Source organism: Scophthalmus maximus, chromosome 2, assembly GCF_022379125.1.
Source record: "Scophthalmus maximus strain ysfricsl-2021 chromosome 2, ASM2237912v1, whole genome shotgun sequence".
Lineage (NCBI taxonomy): Eukaryota > Metazoa > Chordata > Actinopteri > Pleuronectiformes > Scophthalmidae > Scophthalmus > Scophthalmus maximus.
Genome location: NC_061516.1, coordinates 16,487,782 through 16,500,000, shown reverse-complemented (window position 1 = coordinate 16,500,000; position 12,219 = coordinate 16,487,782). Strand labels below are relative to the sequence as shown.

Genomic DNA, 12,219 nt, shown 5'->3' with positions numbered 1-12,219 from the left:
GCATGTTGTGCACACACACAGGGTACAAATGCTGTACAAGCATAAACACCTCAGTTCTTACAAACCAGTTTCTCTGTCACACTGTCAGTACTGGAGATAAAGCTGTGATGGTTGAGGCCATAACAGAGATTGATTTGATCACTCCTGACTTTTGAGCATGTGATTGATCAGTGAGCAGCAATGAAAGAGTATACAACAACATTGATCTTCAAATCTTCTTAGATAGGGTTACTTTTGACAAAATTTGCAGATTTGAGATCGTGCGAGGCTCTGAACATTTTTCCAAATCCTGCAGGGAAGGGGGAAGTCTCCAAGACGTAAAGGTCAACAAACAGACTCTGACTCCTGGCCTTACACAAGTGAGTTGTTCCGGCATCTACCCCCTCAACTCCTCATGAATGCATACATACACGGATTATTTATGTTTTTACAATATTTACAATTTATTGTTCATTACAGAGGTTTGTCAGTCCCACAGTGGTTCTTCTGCCTCAACTAAAATCCTTTATTTCACTGGAAAATCCCCAACACCTTCCATGATCAATATTCCGAAGAGGTTAGTGTGTGTGTGTCTGTTGAGCTGTTTTCTCTCTGAAATGTTTGTTGCGGTTTTTAGCTAAATTTACCTCAAAAATAGGCCACAAACACAAAAAATCACAAAACTTTTATTGTATTTTAGGTATTTGGTGAAAGGTACAAAGTAACATGAACAAAGAAAATATAAAATGCCATGAGACGACAAAGTGAGTGAGTCTCTTTGTGATCATTGTACAGGTTGGGTGAGGTAACTCTCAAGGATGTAAAGGCAGCTGTGGATCAAGAAGGAAACTACAGGTACCACTTCAAGGCACTGGACCCCGAGTTTGGCACCGTGAAAGAGGAGGTAAGAGAAGGCTGGGGAAATGGGTTACTTAATACAGGAAGCTTTTTATCTCTTTTTTTTTGAGTCATTATATTATATTATTATTTAGGAAGTAATGAGGCAATTGGGTTATCATTGTGAATAAATGAATGTACTTGATAAATAGTTGTAAGCCATATTGTCCACTCTGTTTCTGTCACTGGTTTAACTGGTGTAGCTGCAATAAAACGTATAAGATTGCTGTCTATGTGGTATTAAAAAGTTTCTTAAATTTCATTTGATGAACCCTGCCGAAGCCCTGTTTGGTGCTACAATCTAAAAGGTGGAGGAAATAATCCACAATTCTTTTCCTGTCCAAAAATACATTCCAGCATACACATGGAATGTAAATATAGTTGTAAGAGCAGAGCGGTCATATATTAATCCCTAATGTCCTTATTGTCTGTGATCAGGTGTACCACGATGGAGCAGTCGTTCCAGGCTGGGAAGGAAAAATAGTTGCCTGGGTAGAAGAGGACCGTGGTGACGAAAGGTAACAATAAGATGATATTATCATTTTGTTTATTTTCCTGACTCCCAGTGGTGAACAACTCATTTTCTTTTCCATCTTAGGCCATTGTAGGTTCGAGCTGTGGTGGATTGACACTTACTGGTTTTGCACCTGGATGCACTGATCCCAGAGGCACATCGAAACAAGCATTCAGAAAAGAGGCACAAGTGGACAATGTTTTCTTTCTTTTTGTTTAGATTTGACTCATTGGAAAATTACTGTAAGAATTGTCAGCATGAGATTTAGGTTCATCGACTATTACTGTACTAAACCATACTGAGCCAGACTTGCTCTGGAGAATGTGTAAATCTGTAAAAGATGTCTACAACACCGTAAAACTCAGTGCCTTACAAAGGAAAGCTATTTCCAGCCTGTGCGTATTATTGCCTAATAACTGCAGTATCAAAACTGGACTCCTTCTAAAACCACAGTGGTGTTGGTGTTTCACCTCTGGTGGAGGACAGAGGTCCGTGTGATGATTGGGGGGTGGACTTCAACAATGTAATTGTCAGTGTTCAGTATCACTATTAATTCATTGTGCAGCAATGCTGTCTTTAAAAAAAACATCACCAGTTATGTAATTTTCGTTGTTCTTTAGCCCAGTTACAATTCAGTCTTCATTGAAAATCTGAAATTAATTATTTAGCTTACTAAGAAATAGGAAGAAAATTCCACTTTTATAACACAAAAGTTACAGGACAGGACAAGGACAGAAAAATAATAAACTGTGAACAATTAATTTTGTTCTTGTGCTGTTCAAAGTTTGTCTACAGTCTGACATGAAAAATACACTGACCACGTACCAGCAGCTACTTTTAAGTCTTGTATTGATTACACATAACAGTAAAAAGTAGGATGAAGTGTTAAAACAGACTCATACTGGACTGCTGCCAGTGAATAGAAATGATGCTGGAACTTTGATGTTCATGTAGAAGTGCAGACGAAGAGCACTGCTATTTTGTTTACTTGTTGAAATTGTTTTGTACTATTTGTGTAAAAATATTTTCCTCTTATCCTTACATATTGGAAGAGTGTGACTATGACTATTCAATTACTGTTACAAAGATGCTGTGGATATGGATTCGACATCTGAATTTTAAAGTGGCCTTTTTGTCCAGGATCAATGGACCTACAAAGTATTTATGGTGTGGGTGAGCGTATTTATGTGTTGTGTTGGTGTGTGTGTGTGTGTGTGCGCGCGCGCGTGTGCGTCTGCGTCTGCTCGTCTGTGGACTGAAACTGTTTAGCTTATGTGTTCCTTTAATCTGTGTCTATCTTTACATTCGAGAGCAGTATTTTTGCCTTCAGCTGAAATATGCATCAGTCTACTAAACCCATTCGAATGCCATAACTGCCTGTACTCTTAAATGTACAATCTGCTGATGAGATGGTTATTTTGCATTTGTCTGTTTAATGGAGCCTTTACAAAATATGGATCCTGTCTGTTTAAAAAAATAAAATTGTTGAATGTTAGAAAGACATATTTTGTAATAAAACACAACTTTTGTTTTTAAAAGAGATGACAAGTCATTGTTCCAGTTTGTTATGGTGGTTGGAAGACAGTAGTGAAAAAACCCTATTTGGTAAGAGGACTACGCTTTGCTGATAAACTGTCAATGACAGACGGTGTTTCTCATCACAAACATTCACATGCTTCTACATTTTCATCTGAGTTTTTTTTACCATGGATGAAAAACTCCATACCCAGTTTATGTCTAGTGTCAGTGGTTAGTTGAACAAACTACTTCTATAATCAAAGGATTATTTCAATATTTTTTAAAGCAACAATAAAAGTAATTTTGGGAGAAATAATTGCTTGTCAATATCAATATAATCAATAATCAATATTATACAGACCACAGACACTTCAGGCAGTGCGCTCATTCAGATGTTGTACTGCCACCGTGTGGTCACTGATATAATTGCAGTAAGATATAACGTTGCTCTTGACTGTCATAGTTCGAAAGATCAGGCTCTGGATAAATGTATGTATTCATTTATTTATGTATTCTGTTTTACACAGATTGGTGGTGTTAGTGTCAACCTGGTGATCAAAACTCGAGTGGCGGCCGTTTACGACAGTTGTTCCCGAGAGGCGGCAGGACGGGGAGGAGTGCCGTAAAGCGCTGTGTTTTGGACAGGGGGAGGTCATTAGAAAGTGAGGGGAAGAACGGGCCGTCCGTCGGGGAACAGAGTCAGACCGTGCCAGCGTATCTCTCATGCCTGTGTGAGGAACACTACATTATTCAACAGCTCTGTCTAGTATTCCAACAGCTGCGAAATGCTTCGTCTGATCCTGCGGCTCCGGCCGGCCTCTGGGCTGCCCTGTCCCCGTGCCCTCCCGACCGGGCCTGCAGCGCTCGGCTCCCGCTCCGCGCCCGGAACCGGCTGTCTGAGGCGGCTTCACCGCGGAGCGGGGTCCCGGACAGCGTGCCCGAGCTCCGGCCTCGCCCGCAGAGCGACCCTGCTGCTGCGGTGTCCCCCGCTGGCAGGCGGCTGTCGTGCCCAGCGCTTCTACAGCCTCCCGCCGCACCAGAAGGTAACGCCACCGCACCGGGTTGCGGTTGTTGCTATAGCACCGACGTTCACGGTTACAGCTAGCATGACCTCCGGAGCTAGCATGAAACAGCGCCGTTGTGCAGCGAGCAGCTCGTGTCTCTGGCTCACATGTTAAACTCTGGCTGAATTAAAGGCGTCGAGGGAGTTTTAAAGACAAAGTCAGAGTGTTTCTCATCAGGGAATCAAAGCTTGTACCTGTTGTCAGGTGTCAGTCCGGTGACACTCGACACATCTTCCATATGTATTCTTGCCCAGTTGTCATCGACATGAGTGACGAGCAGGGGGATACAGTATCAATACAGTTAGGGAGAAGTGCTCCATCACCAGTTAAAGTTCTGCATGGAACATGTTATTTAGGTAAAAGTACAAGTAGCAACATGTAGTTAAAGTACAGGTTGAGTCCGTCCGACTCACGTTGTTATTGTATGTTGCATCACTAGATTATTAATACTGACGCATCAGTGTGGGAGCAGCTTGTTCCTGTTTCAGCTGAGGGAGGTGCAGCTCGTTTTATTATATACAAAGTTTAATATACAGGGACAACACGTACATCTGACGGGTCGTGAGATGATGAAGAGGAGAGCGAAGAAGAAGAAAACCCAGATCTGTTTTCAGTATTTGGACTTTTCCTCTGGACTTACGTTATTGCTGAGATATTGGATCATCATCACATATTGAAATCCCCCCCCCCCCATTAATCATTTGAACATTAAAATGAGGCATCATGAAAGTAACATCATCATCATAAAAGTTAGTACGAATATTCAAATTCAGAATTTTGATTGAGCCGCTGAGGCACACCCATTGTCCCACAATGCAATTTTGTATACATTGCATTGTGGGAGCTGCTGAAAAAATGTAAACAGCCGGTGGATGATGGTGAATCACCTCAGAAAACAACTACTATTTAATAGTCCATAAACAATTTGCCTCCTCTCTTACCGTCTCAGTTTCAGTTGGACTGACATGCAATAGCACCTTGTATATTAAATGGTACACATTTATTTCTTGTATATTGAAGCCAATAGCCTTACACGGTAAAGATCAGTAGGATACATAGGAGCTAGTGCGTACAATAAGCATGCACTGTTATATTAGGACACACTAAATGTTTCACTGTCACAGCCGTTATCTCCCCTCCTCCTCTGGTCTGATGTAGATCTGTTTGACATCTGTCCGTCTCTCCACTTGTACTTTTGTATGTCTCCTATCATATGTTGCATAACCTTAAAATGTCACAGCTGTGTGTGGGGCATTTATTGAGCAAGGGACTGAGGTGATAATGATGTAGCAACTGCAGTTACTACATCTACACGTTCAGCAGAGTTTGCCCCGTCCTAAAGCCCCAGTGAGGATACTGTGAATTCATAGTGATGATCTGTTGGCCACCAGGTATAATATGGCACTTTCTCATGACTCTTGGAATTTGTTTTGTTCAACAGGTGGAGCTTCCCGCACTGTCGCCCACCATGCAGACGGGAACGATCGCTCGCTGGGAGAAGAAGGAGGGCGAGAAAATTGGCGAGGGGGACCTCATAGCTGAGGTTAGGAGCCGTGTGCATGCGTCTTGTGTTTCCATATAACTGTACGAACTGATCACTGAACACATCTGTAATGCCGTCTGTGTATGCAGGTGGAGACTGACAAGGCCACCGTAGGTTTTGAGATGCTGGAGGAGTGCTATCTGGCAAAGATCCTGGTTCCAGAGGGGACCAGAGAAGTCGTCGTTGGGTCGGTTATCTGCATCACGGTCGACGAGTAAGTGTTAAAATACAGACTCGAAAAAACAAAGTGACCTTGGTGTAGAAGGGTGAAGTGAGTGAAACAGGTGAAACAGGTGTCAGATGGTGGCCACTTACACTTTGTTGTTTTTATAGTGATAAAAAATCAGTACATGAGATTAGATTTTCATTAATTGGTTTTGATTATAAGTACTGCTGCTGGTGTTTCTGCTCTGTGTCAATTTGTCACACAATTCCTGATCCTTTGGTGATTGTGTAAATTTATATCTAATATCTGTGTGTTTATTTTTCCTTGTAGCCCCGACCTCATCGCAGCCTTTAAGGATGTAACGTTGGACTCTCTTAAAGCAGCCGGCGCCGCTCCTTCACCAGCTGCCTCTGCTCCTCCTCCTCCTCCTCCTGCCGCTGCTGCTGCTTCTCCTCCTGCAGCCCCCGGCAGCTCGTACCCCACACACATGAAGGTCTGATCGATCAAATTGTTCATATCCATATCCATATCGGTCGATCCCTACTTTGAACTCATCAGTTTGTTTCCACTAAGAGCAGAACACTGGGATGAACAGGCTGAAGGCGACACAGGGGGAAGCACCAGTTCTCACCAGGACTGGCTAATTTCTATCAGAATAATCTAAAATATATTACATATATTCATTTGTGCATCTATTAGAGTCTTTCTTTGATGTTTTCTATAGGACCATAGAAAACATTTGAAACATTTTTGTGTTGTCCAGGCTCTAAACCTAACTTTTAAATATTAGTATTAAGCTATTTGGTCTGTCAGGTTTAAGAAAGTGAAACAGTGGGGAAAAAAACACCTGCTCCTCAATCATAACTCCACATTTTCTCTTTATGATGTCAGGGTTTTTGGTTCTGCCTCAGAATTATCTTCAACCAGTTATTCACATGATTTAATGTTGGCGTCATGACAAAACAATGTTCATAATCACAATTCTCAGGATGAAGTGAAGACAAATGACTGTGAAAATATTTGTGAATCGATTCATTGTTGTTTCCTGTTTGGACAAGCTTTTTTTCTTGCTGTATTTAAGGTGTCTACGTTTCTCAAGAACCTCGAACCTCAAAAGTGTTTGTGCCAAGCGGCCAGACTGGAGGCTACATGGATGTCATCTCTGTTCCTCGGATACTTAAATCGCTGTGTGTTTGATGTGTGTGTTGCAGGTCGCACTTCCCGCCCTCTCTCCCACCATGACGATGGGAACAGTGCAGCGCTGGGAGAAGAAGGTCGGAGAGAAGCTGAGCGAAGGAGATCTGCTGGCTGAGATCGAGACCGACAAGGCGACCATCGGTAAACCCAAACATCTCAGTCTTGCAATTTACTCTCTGCGCACTACAGAGTATTAAGCTTTTATTTAATATACGTGAAATTATTGTTTTTATTTTATCATGCAACTGACAAATGCTGTACATACCTTGTGTTCTACCCCTGAAGTGAAGTATTACAGTGAAAGCTCAACATGCCCCTCTCCATGTGTCTGTGTTTAGGCTTTGAGGTGCAGGAGGAGGGATATTTGGCCAAAATCCTGGTTCCAGAGGGAACTCGGGACGTCCCCCTGGGAGCACCGCTCTGCATCATCGTAGAGAAAGAAAGTGACATCGCTGCCTTCAAGGATTATGTAGAAACTGGAGTGGCAGAGGTTTCCACACCTCCTCCGGCTCCAGCACCAGCAGCGGTGAGAGATGTGAAGCTTTCACTTTCAAATTCTGTTCCCAAATACCCCACAGAAACATGCTGAACATGGCTTCCACTCAGTTTTGGGCCTGCTCGTATAGTAACTACTTGATTTGTGATCATTTTGTGTTATTTCGTAGGCTGCAGCTCCAGTTGCTCCCTCGGTCGCTGCCCCAGCAGCACCCAGAAAGGGACGTGTGTTCGCCAGCCCGCTCGCCAGGAAACTGGCCTCTGATAAAGGAATTGACCTGGCACAGGTCAGCGGTAAGTGACCAACAAGCAGGTGATGTACTTGGTAGAACACTTGTTATGTCTAGTTAAATATGAAATACAGCAAAAAAGCAATTACAAGATAATGTAGCTTGAATATTTTTCACACATGGAGCTGTTTTTGTGTTCAGGTTCTGGTCCTGATGGACGAGTCACCAGGAAAGATATTGACAGTTTTGTTCCACCAAAGCCTGCACCTGTAAGTGAAGCTCCTTTTTTTTTTTACATGACTAATGCATATTTAATTCTGTTTTAAATCAAATTTAAGAACTTTAATCTCCATTTGTGATTTCTTTAATATGCATCAGTGATGAAGCACTTGGTTGTTTGATTAATGGCCCTGTCTTTCATAAAGCAGATGATGTGTTTTTGTTTTCTAGCTTCTCAAATGCAGTTGTTTTCTCTTCTGGTCTGTCATTTAATTTCTTTTTAACTGTGGACAAACTTTGAGATATTTTAACACCTTAAGCTGTGTGAAATCCTGAAGAACATTTCTCATGACTGTCACACACATTGAAAAGTTAAATGTCCAAATGTCGTTAACATGTTAAGCCAAAAAGCTTTTGATCTTAAAATCATCAGCTTTGCTGAAAATAAAAATCATTACAGTTTTTACTGTGGAAACCGTCTCAAATCCTCGTTGTCACACTGTTTGTTTTGTTGTGACACCTGTTGATGCTAATTGACTCATTTTCCATTGTCAGGCCAAAGCTGCTGCTCCCGCTCCAGTCGCCGCTGCAGCTGCTCCTGCTCCTGCACCTGCTGCTGCTCCAGCTGGGACCTTCACCGACATCCCCATCAGCAACATCCGCAAGGTTCGAGCTAACACACACCTCACTGTCGGTGGCCTGTCAAGTGTTGTTCACGCCAAGCTCCCTTGGTGCTGGTATATTAAATGTTGTGAGGGATTTTCTGTGTCGCTCTCTTTATTACTGAGCTGTGGTTCCACCATTTCGCCCCTGAAGCCAGATACTCGATAACGCACCTCATCCCTCTCTACAATGGGTTCGGGTTCATTGTTGAAGTTTTATATATCCGTCTGTCCTGTAGGTCATCGCTCAGAGGTTGATGCAGTCGAAGCAAACCATCCCCCACTATTATCTGTCTGTAGATGTCAACATGGACCAAGTGCTTGAGCTTCGCCAGGAGCTCAATGTGGTGAGAACTGTGGAACAAAATGATTAAATAATAGAAAGATAATTATTTCCTGTGTCTCAAAAAAAAACAACACATCTCAACTCCCCTGTGCAGGAAGTAAAGACCCAGAATATCAAACTCAGTGTGAATGACTTCATCATCAAAGCCAGCGCTCTGGCCTGCCTCAAGGTTCCCGAGTGTAACTCCTCCTGGATGGACACGGTCATTCGCCAGTGAGTTAACACACTGAAATGAGTTCTCTTGGTTTGTAGATGTACTGATCTTTTGTAATCCTTTCAACCAATCAAAAATTTTGTTTTCTTATTCACACATCAATCCTCTTAGCATCTGAAATCTAAAATTTCAATTCACTCCAGGTTAATTTGGAGGAGGACATTAGATGTTGGTCCCCAAAAGTGTATCTGCACTATTGTACAAGTAGAGGACAAGGTCACATTGACTTATTTTCATTTTTCCAGGAATCACGTGGTGGACCTCAGTGTAGCAGTGAGCACAGCCAACGGTCTGATCACGCCCATCGTGTTTAATGCCCACACCAAAGGACTGGCCGCCATCAGCTCCGATGTGTCGGCTCTCGCTGCCAAAGCGAGAGACGGCAAACTGCAACCGCACGAGTTCCAGGTACGACGCTCGTTATCTGATTTCTGTGGGTTTCGTTGTTGAGGGGTTTCGATTGTGTTCGTCTACCATTTATTAAACTAGCAAACTCTTCAACGTGCGTTTTTTTTTTTTCGCCCACCAGGGAGGAACGTTCACAATCTCTAACTTGGGGATGTTTGGCGTCAAGAACTTCTCCGCGATAATCAACCCTCCTCAGTCCTGCATCCTCGCCGTTGGAGGCTCCGAGAAACGACTGATGCCTGCCGATAATGAGAAAGGGTCAGTGTGGTGACGGCCGAGCCAGACATACTGCATTTAAAGACTCTTAATTTGACAGTGTATGTGTGTTTGGTTTTCGCAGGTTCGACGTAGCCAGCATGATGTCCGTGACACTGAGCTGTGACCACCGGGTGGTGGACGGCGCAGTCGGCGCGCAGTGGCTCGCAGAGTTCCGCAAGTTCCTGGAGAAACCCGTCACCATGCTGTTGTGATCGGACTGTACTGCACATCTAGACTGCAGCCGCAAGCCGAGGCCCCTCGCCGAAGCAATCCTACTGGTCTGAACCAGTGTGGATCCTCCTGCGATTGGCCAGCCTGCCACCAGGTCACTCCCAGTTACCCCCGAAGAGGACGAGGCAGACCTCACTCTGCTTACCTGTCTGTCTCTCTGCCGCTCCTGTCTGTCTCACTCTCCTCTCGCTGTCTCACTCATCCTATTTATTGAGGCCTCATCTGATGACAGAACAGAATTAGGTTTAATTTATCCTAGAATAGAGACATGGCCATATGTCACTAAAACACCAATGTTTTTAAAGGGAAGTGTTACATGACCACCCAGCGACCAGATTCATCCCAAAACCTGTGTGTGTGTGTGTGTTTGTGTGTGTGCGTGTGTGTTTCTACACACACTTCTCTGTGTGGTTGTGATGCAGACAACGGTAGGTACATCAATGTCTTTGAGTTTTTTGAGTAAATGGTTGTGGGACAAGAGGATGGAGTTAAATGTTAGTTTGGTAGTCCACACACACACACACACACACACACACACACACACACACACACACACACACACACACACACACACACACACACACACACACACACACACACACACACACACACACACACACACACACACACACACACCTCTGTCCCTGTCCAGTGATCACACAGTTGAAAGTTTTAGTGTGCTCCCTGTGAGTTGATGCTACAGTGTGTATATTGTTCACTGTAGCATGAACAAAGTGCTGTATATATAAACATATATATATATATGGTGGTGAGCCTCCGATGAGGCCTCACCATGTAGTGAATATCTGTACAGACCTGAATGAAAACAACGCTCTTAAAAGAAATAGCTCAAACGGTTTTGCCAACTCTCTCTCTTCAGTGAGGTTGTTTTACTTCCTAATCTCAGAGTAAAACACTTACCGTTGAAATATTCTGTATTTCACAGCTGTTACGCACAAAGCTGGTGCTGGATATTATTTGTTATTTGAATAAATTGGGAGAAGTCAACCATGTACCACAGGACCTTCAGTTTTTGTTGTTGTTTTTTTTAATTTGTAAAAAATATGTAACTGGGATTCAGGTGGCTTGAAAAAATTGGGTTTACTGTTCACACATGACGAACTTAGCAGGATATTTTCAGAGTCAGATGAACCCAGCAAGAAATTTCAGGCGAGGGTTTGGCGCCTGGTTGAATCTTCCGGAGAGTTTCCTGCTGAGTTCTCACATGGACTCATTCGGAGGCTGGCAGGGAAAGTTCCAGAAAATGTCCAGGGCAGCTTTTGTCTGCAAACAGCTTGAGATACTTGAGCGTACCAAAAACCTGCGGTCAGCCTCCTTGTGCATCTATCTTCCACAGTTTTACTTGTTTGAGATTTGATCTTCAAATTTTATCACATGTAATTGCTGTCTTCATATTTTTTTTTCATATCAGTACTTCATCACCACAATAATTTGTATTTAAATGTAATAAGGAAAAGCGGAAACTGACAGGAGTCTAAACAAACCAGCTTGAACAGGAGGATCCCGACCTCGTCGAGGCGACATAATAAAAGGTCAAATTTAAAAAAACCTTGAAAAGGCCACATCTGGTTCAGTCTGACTTGAATGTTTATCTATTTTTGCGTGTGTGCTACTTTATTTCCCAGCTCCACTCTCACTCCGATCAAGTCTTCGAGAAGATTTATCAAGTCTTCGAGAAACCAAATTCATCTAAATGCTCGTATGTGTGAAAGTGTCTACTCTTGTTGCCATACGGGGGCGTCATTAAATATGACGAATGTTTGAAACTGGCTCGAGTTTCGTGCCCTCGTGGCTCGACTCTAAAGCCGGCGTGAGACGTTTTGGTTTGTGACTCAAATCCAGCGCGTTCCGATGTTCACTGGAGGACTTGGCAGCCAAGACCGACTTCTGTGAGTCATGAATAACTGACACTTCATGTAAATCCTTCAAAAAGCATCAATGACAGCTTTTTGTTTATCCCATAGGTCATAACTGGATGATGCTTTGAACAGTTTCTCACTACAGTGACAAACTGGGACTCTACCAGGGTGATAGGCTTCTGGGGGTAAATTTGTTTTTTCCTTTTTCAAAAAAAAAAAATATCATACATGATATTGTTGTCGATTTGTGTTCTAGACAAATGAGTAATCATTTTGAATAGTGAAGCTGTTGTGATGGAACAGCTTCATCTGACGTGTATGATTCTAACATTCACATTAAAAGGCAGATAAAGCTTTCTAAAGTCTACAGCAGCTCATTTGACCTCATCACATCTGTA

General features: G+C 42.9%; 2 protein-coding genes across 2 annotated transcripts in view; both read left to right on the top strand.

The window, feature by feature from the left end:
• The window catches only part of LOC118300861 (dixin), an 11,156-nt gene extending 8,226 nt beyond the window's left edge, over nucleotides 1-2,930 (top strand). Inside the window, exons 16-21 of the mRNA XM_035625689.2 lie at nucleotides 1-22; nucleotides 296-359; nucleotides 460-556; nucleotides 775-883; nucleotides 1,315-1,394; nucleotides 1,475-2,930. The exon at nucleotides 1-22 is cut by the window's left edge and continues 128 nt beyond it. Of these exons, the coding sequence (XP_035481582.1) occupies nucleotides 1-22; nucleotides 296-359; nucleotides 460-556; nucleotides 775-883; nucleotides 1,315-1,394; nucleotides 1,475-1,484 (382 nt within the window). The 3' untranslated portion in view covers nucleotides 1,485-2,930. The remainder of the gene's footprint in view (nucleotides 23-295; nucleotides 360-459; nucleotides 557-774; nucleotides 884-1,314; nucleotides 1,395-1,474) is intronic.
• Nucleotides 2,931-3,527: 597 nt separating this feature from the next.
• On the top strand, nucleotides 3,528-10,964 carry dlat (dihydrolipoamide S-acetyltransferase (E2 component of pyruvate dehydrogenase complex)). The gene is made up of 14 exons (XM_035624385.2): nucleotides 3,528-3,951; nucleotides 5,414-5,515; nucleotides 5,605-5,729; nucleotides 6,012-6,174; nucleotides 6,893-7,019; nucleotides 7,217-7,404; nucleotides 7,544-7,667; nucleotides 7,805-7,872; nucleotides 8,378-8,488; nucleotides 8,724-8,831; nucleotides 8,925-9,043; nucleotides 9,290-9,452; nucleotides 9,574-9,710; nucleotides 9,793-10,964. Exons 1-14 carry the CDS (start codon nucleotides 3,694-3,696, stop codon nucleotides 9,920-9,922), a joined length of 1,923 nt encoding a protein of 640 aa, XP_035480278.1. The 5' UTR covers nucleotides 3,528-3,693; the 3' UTR covers nucleotides 9,923-10,964.
• The last annotated feature ends 1,255 nt before the right edge of the window (nucleotides 10,965-12,219 follow it).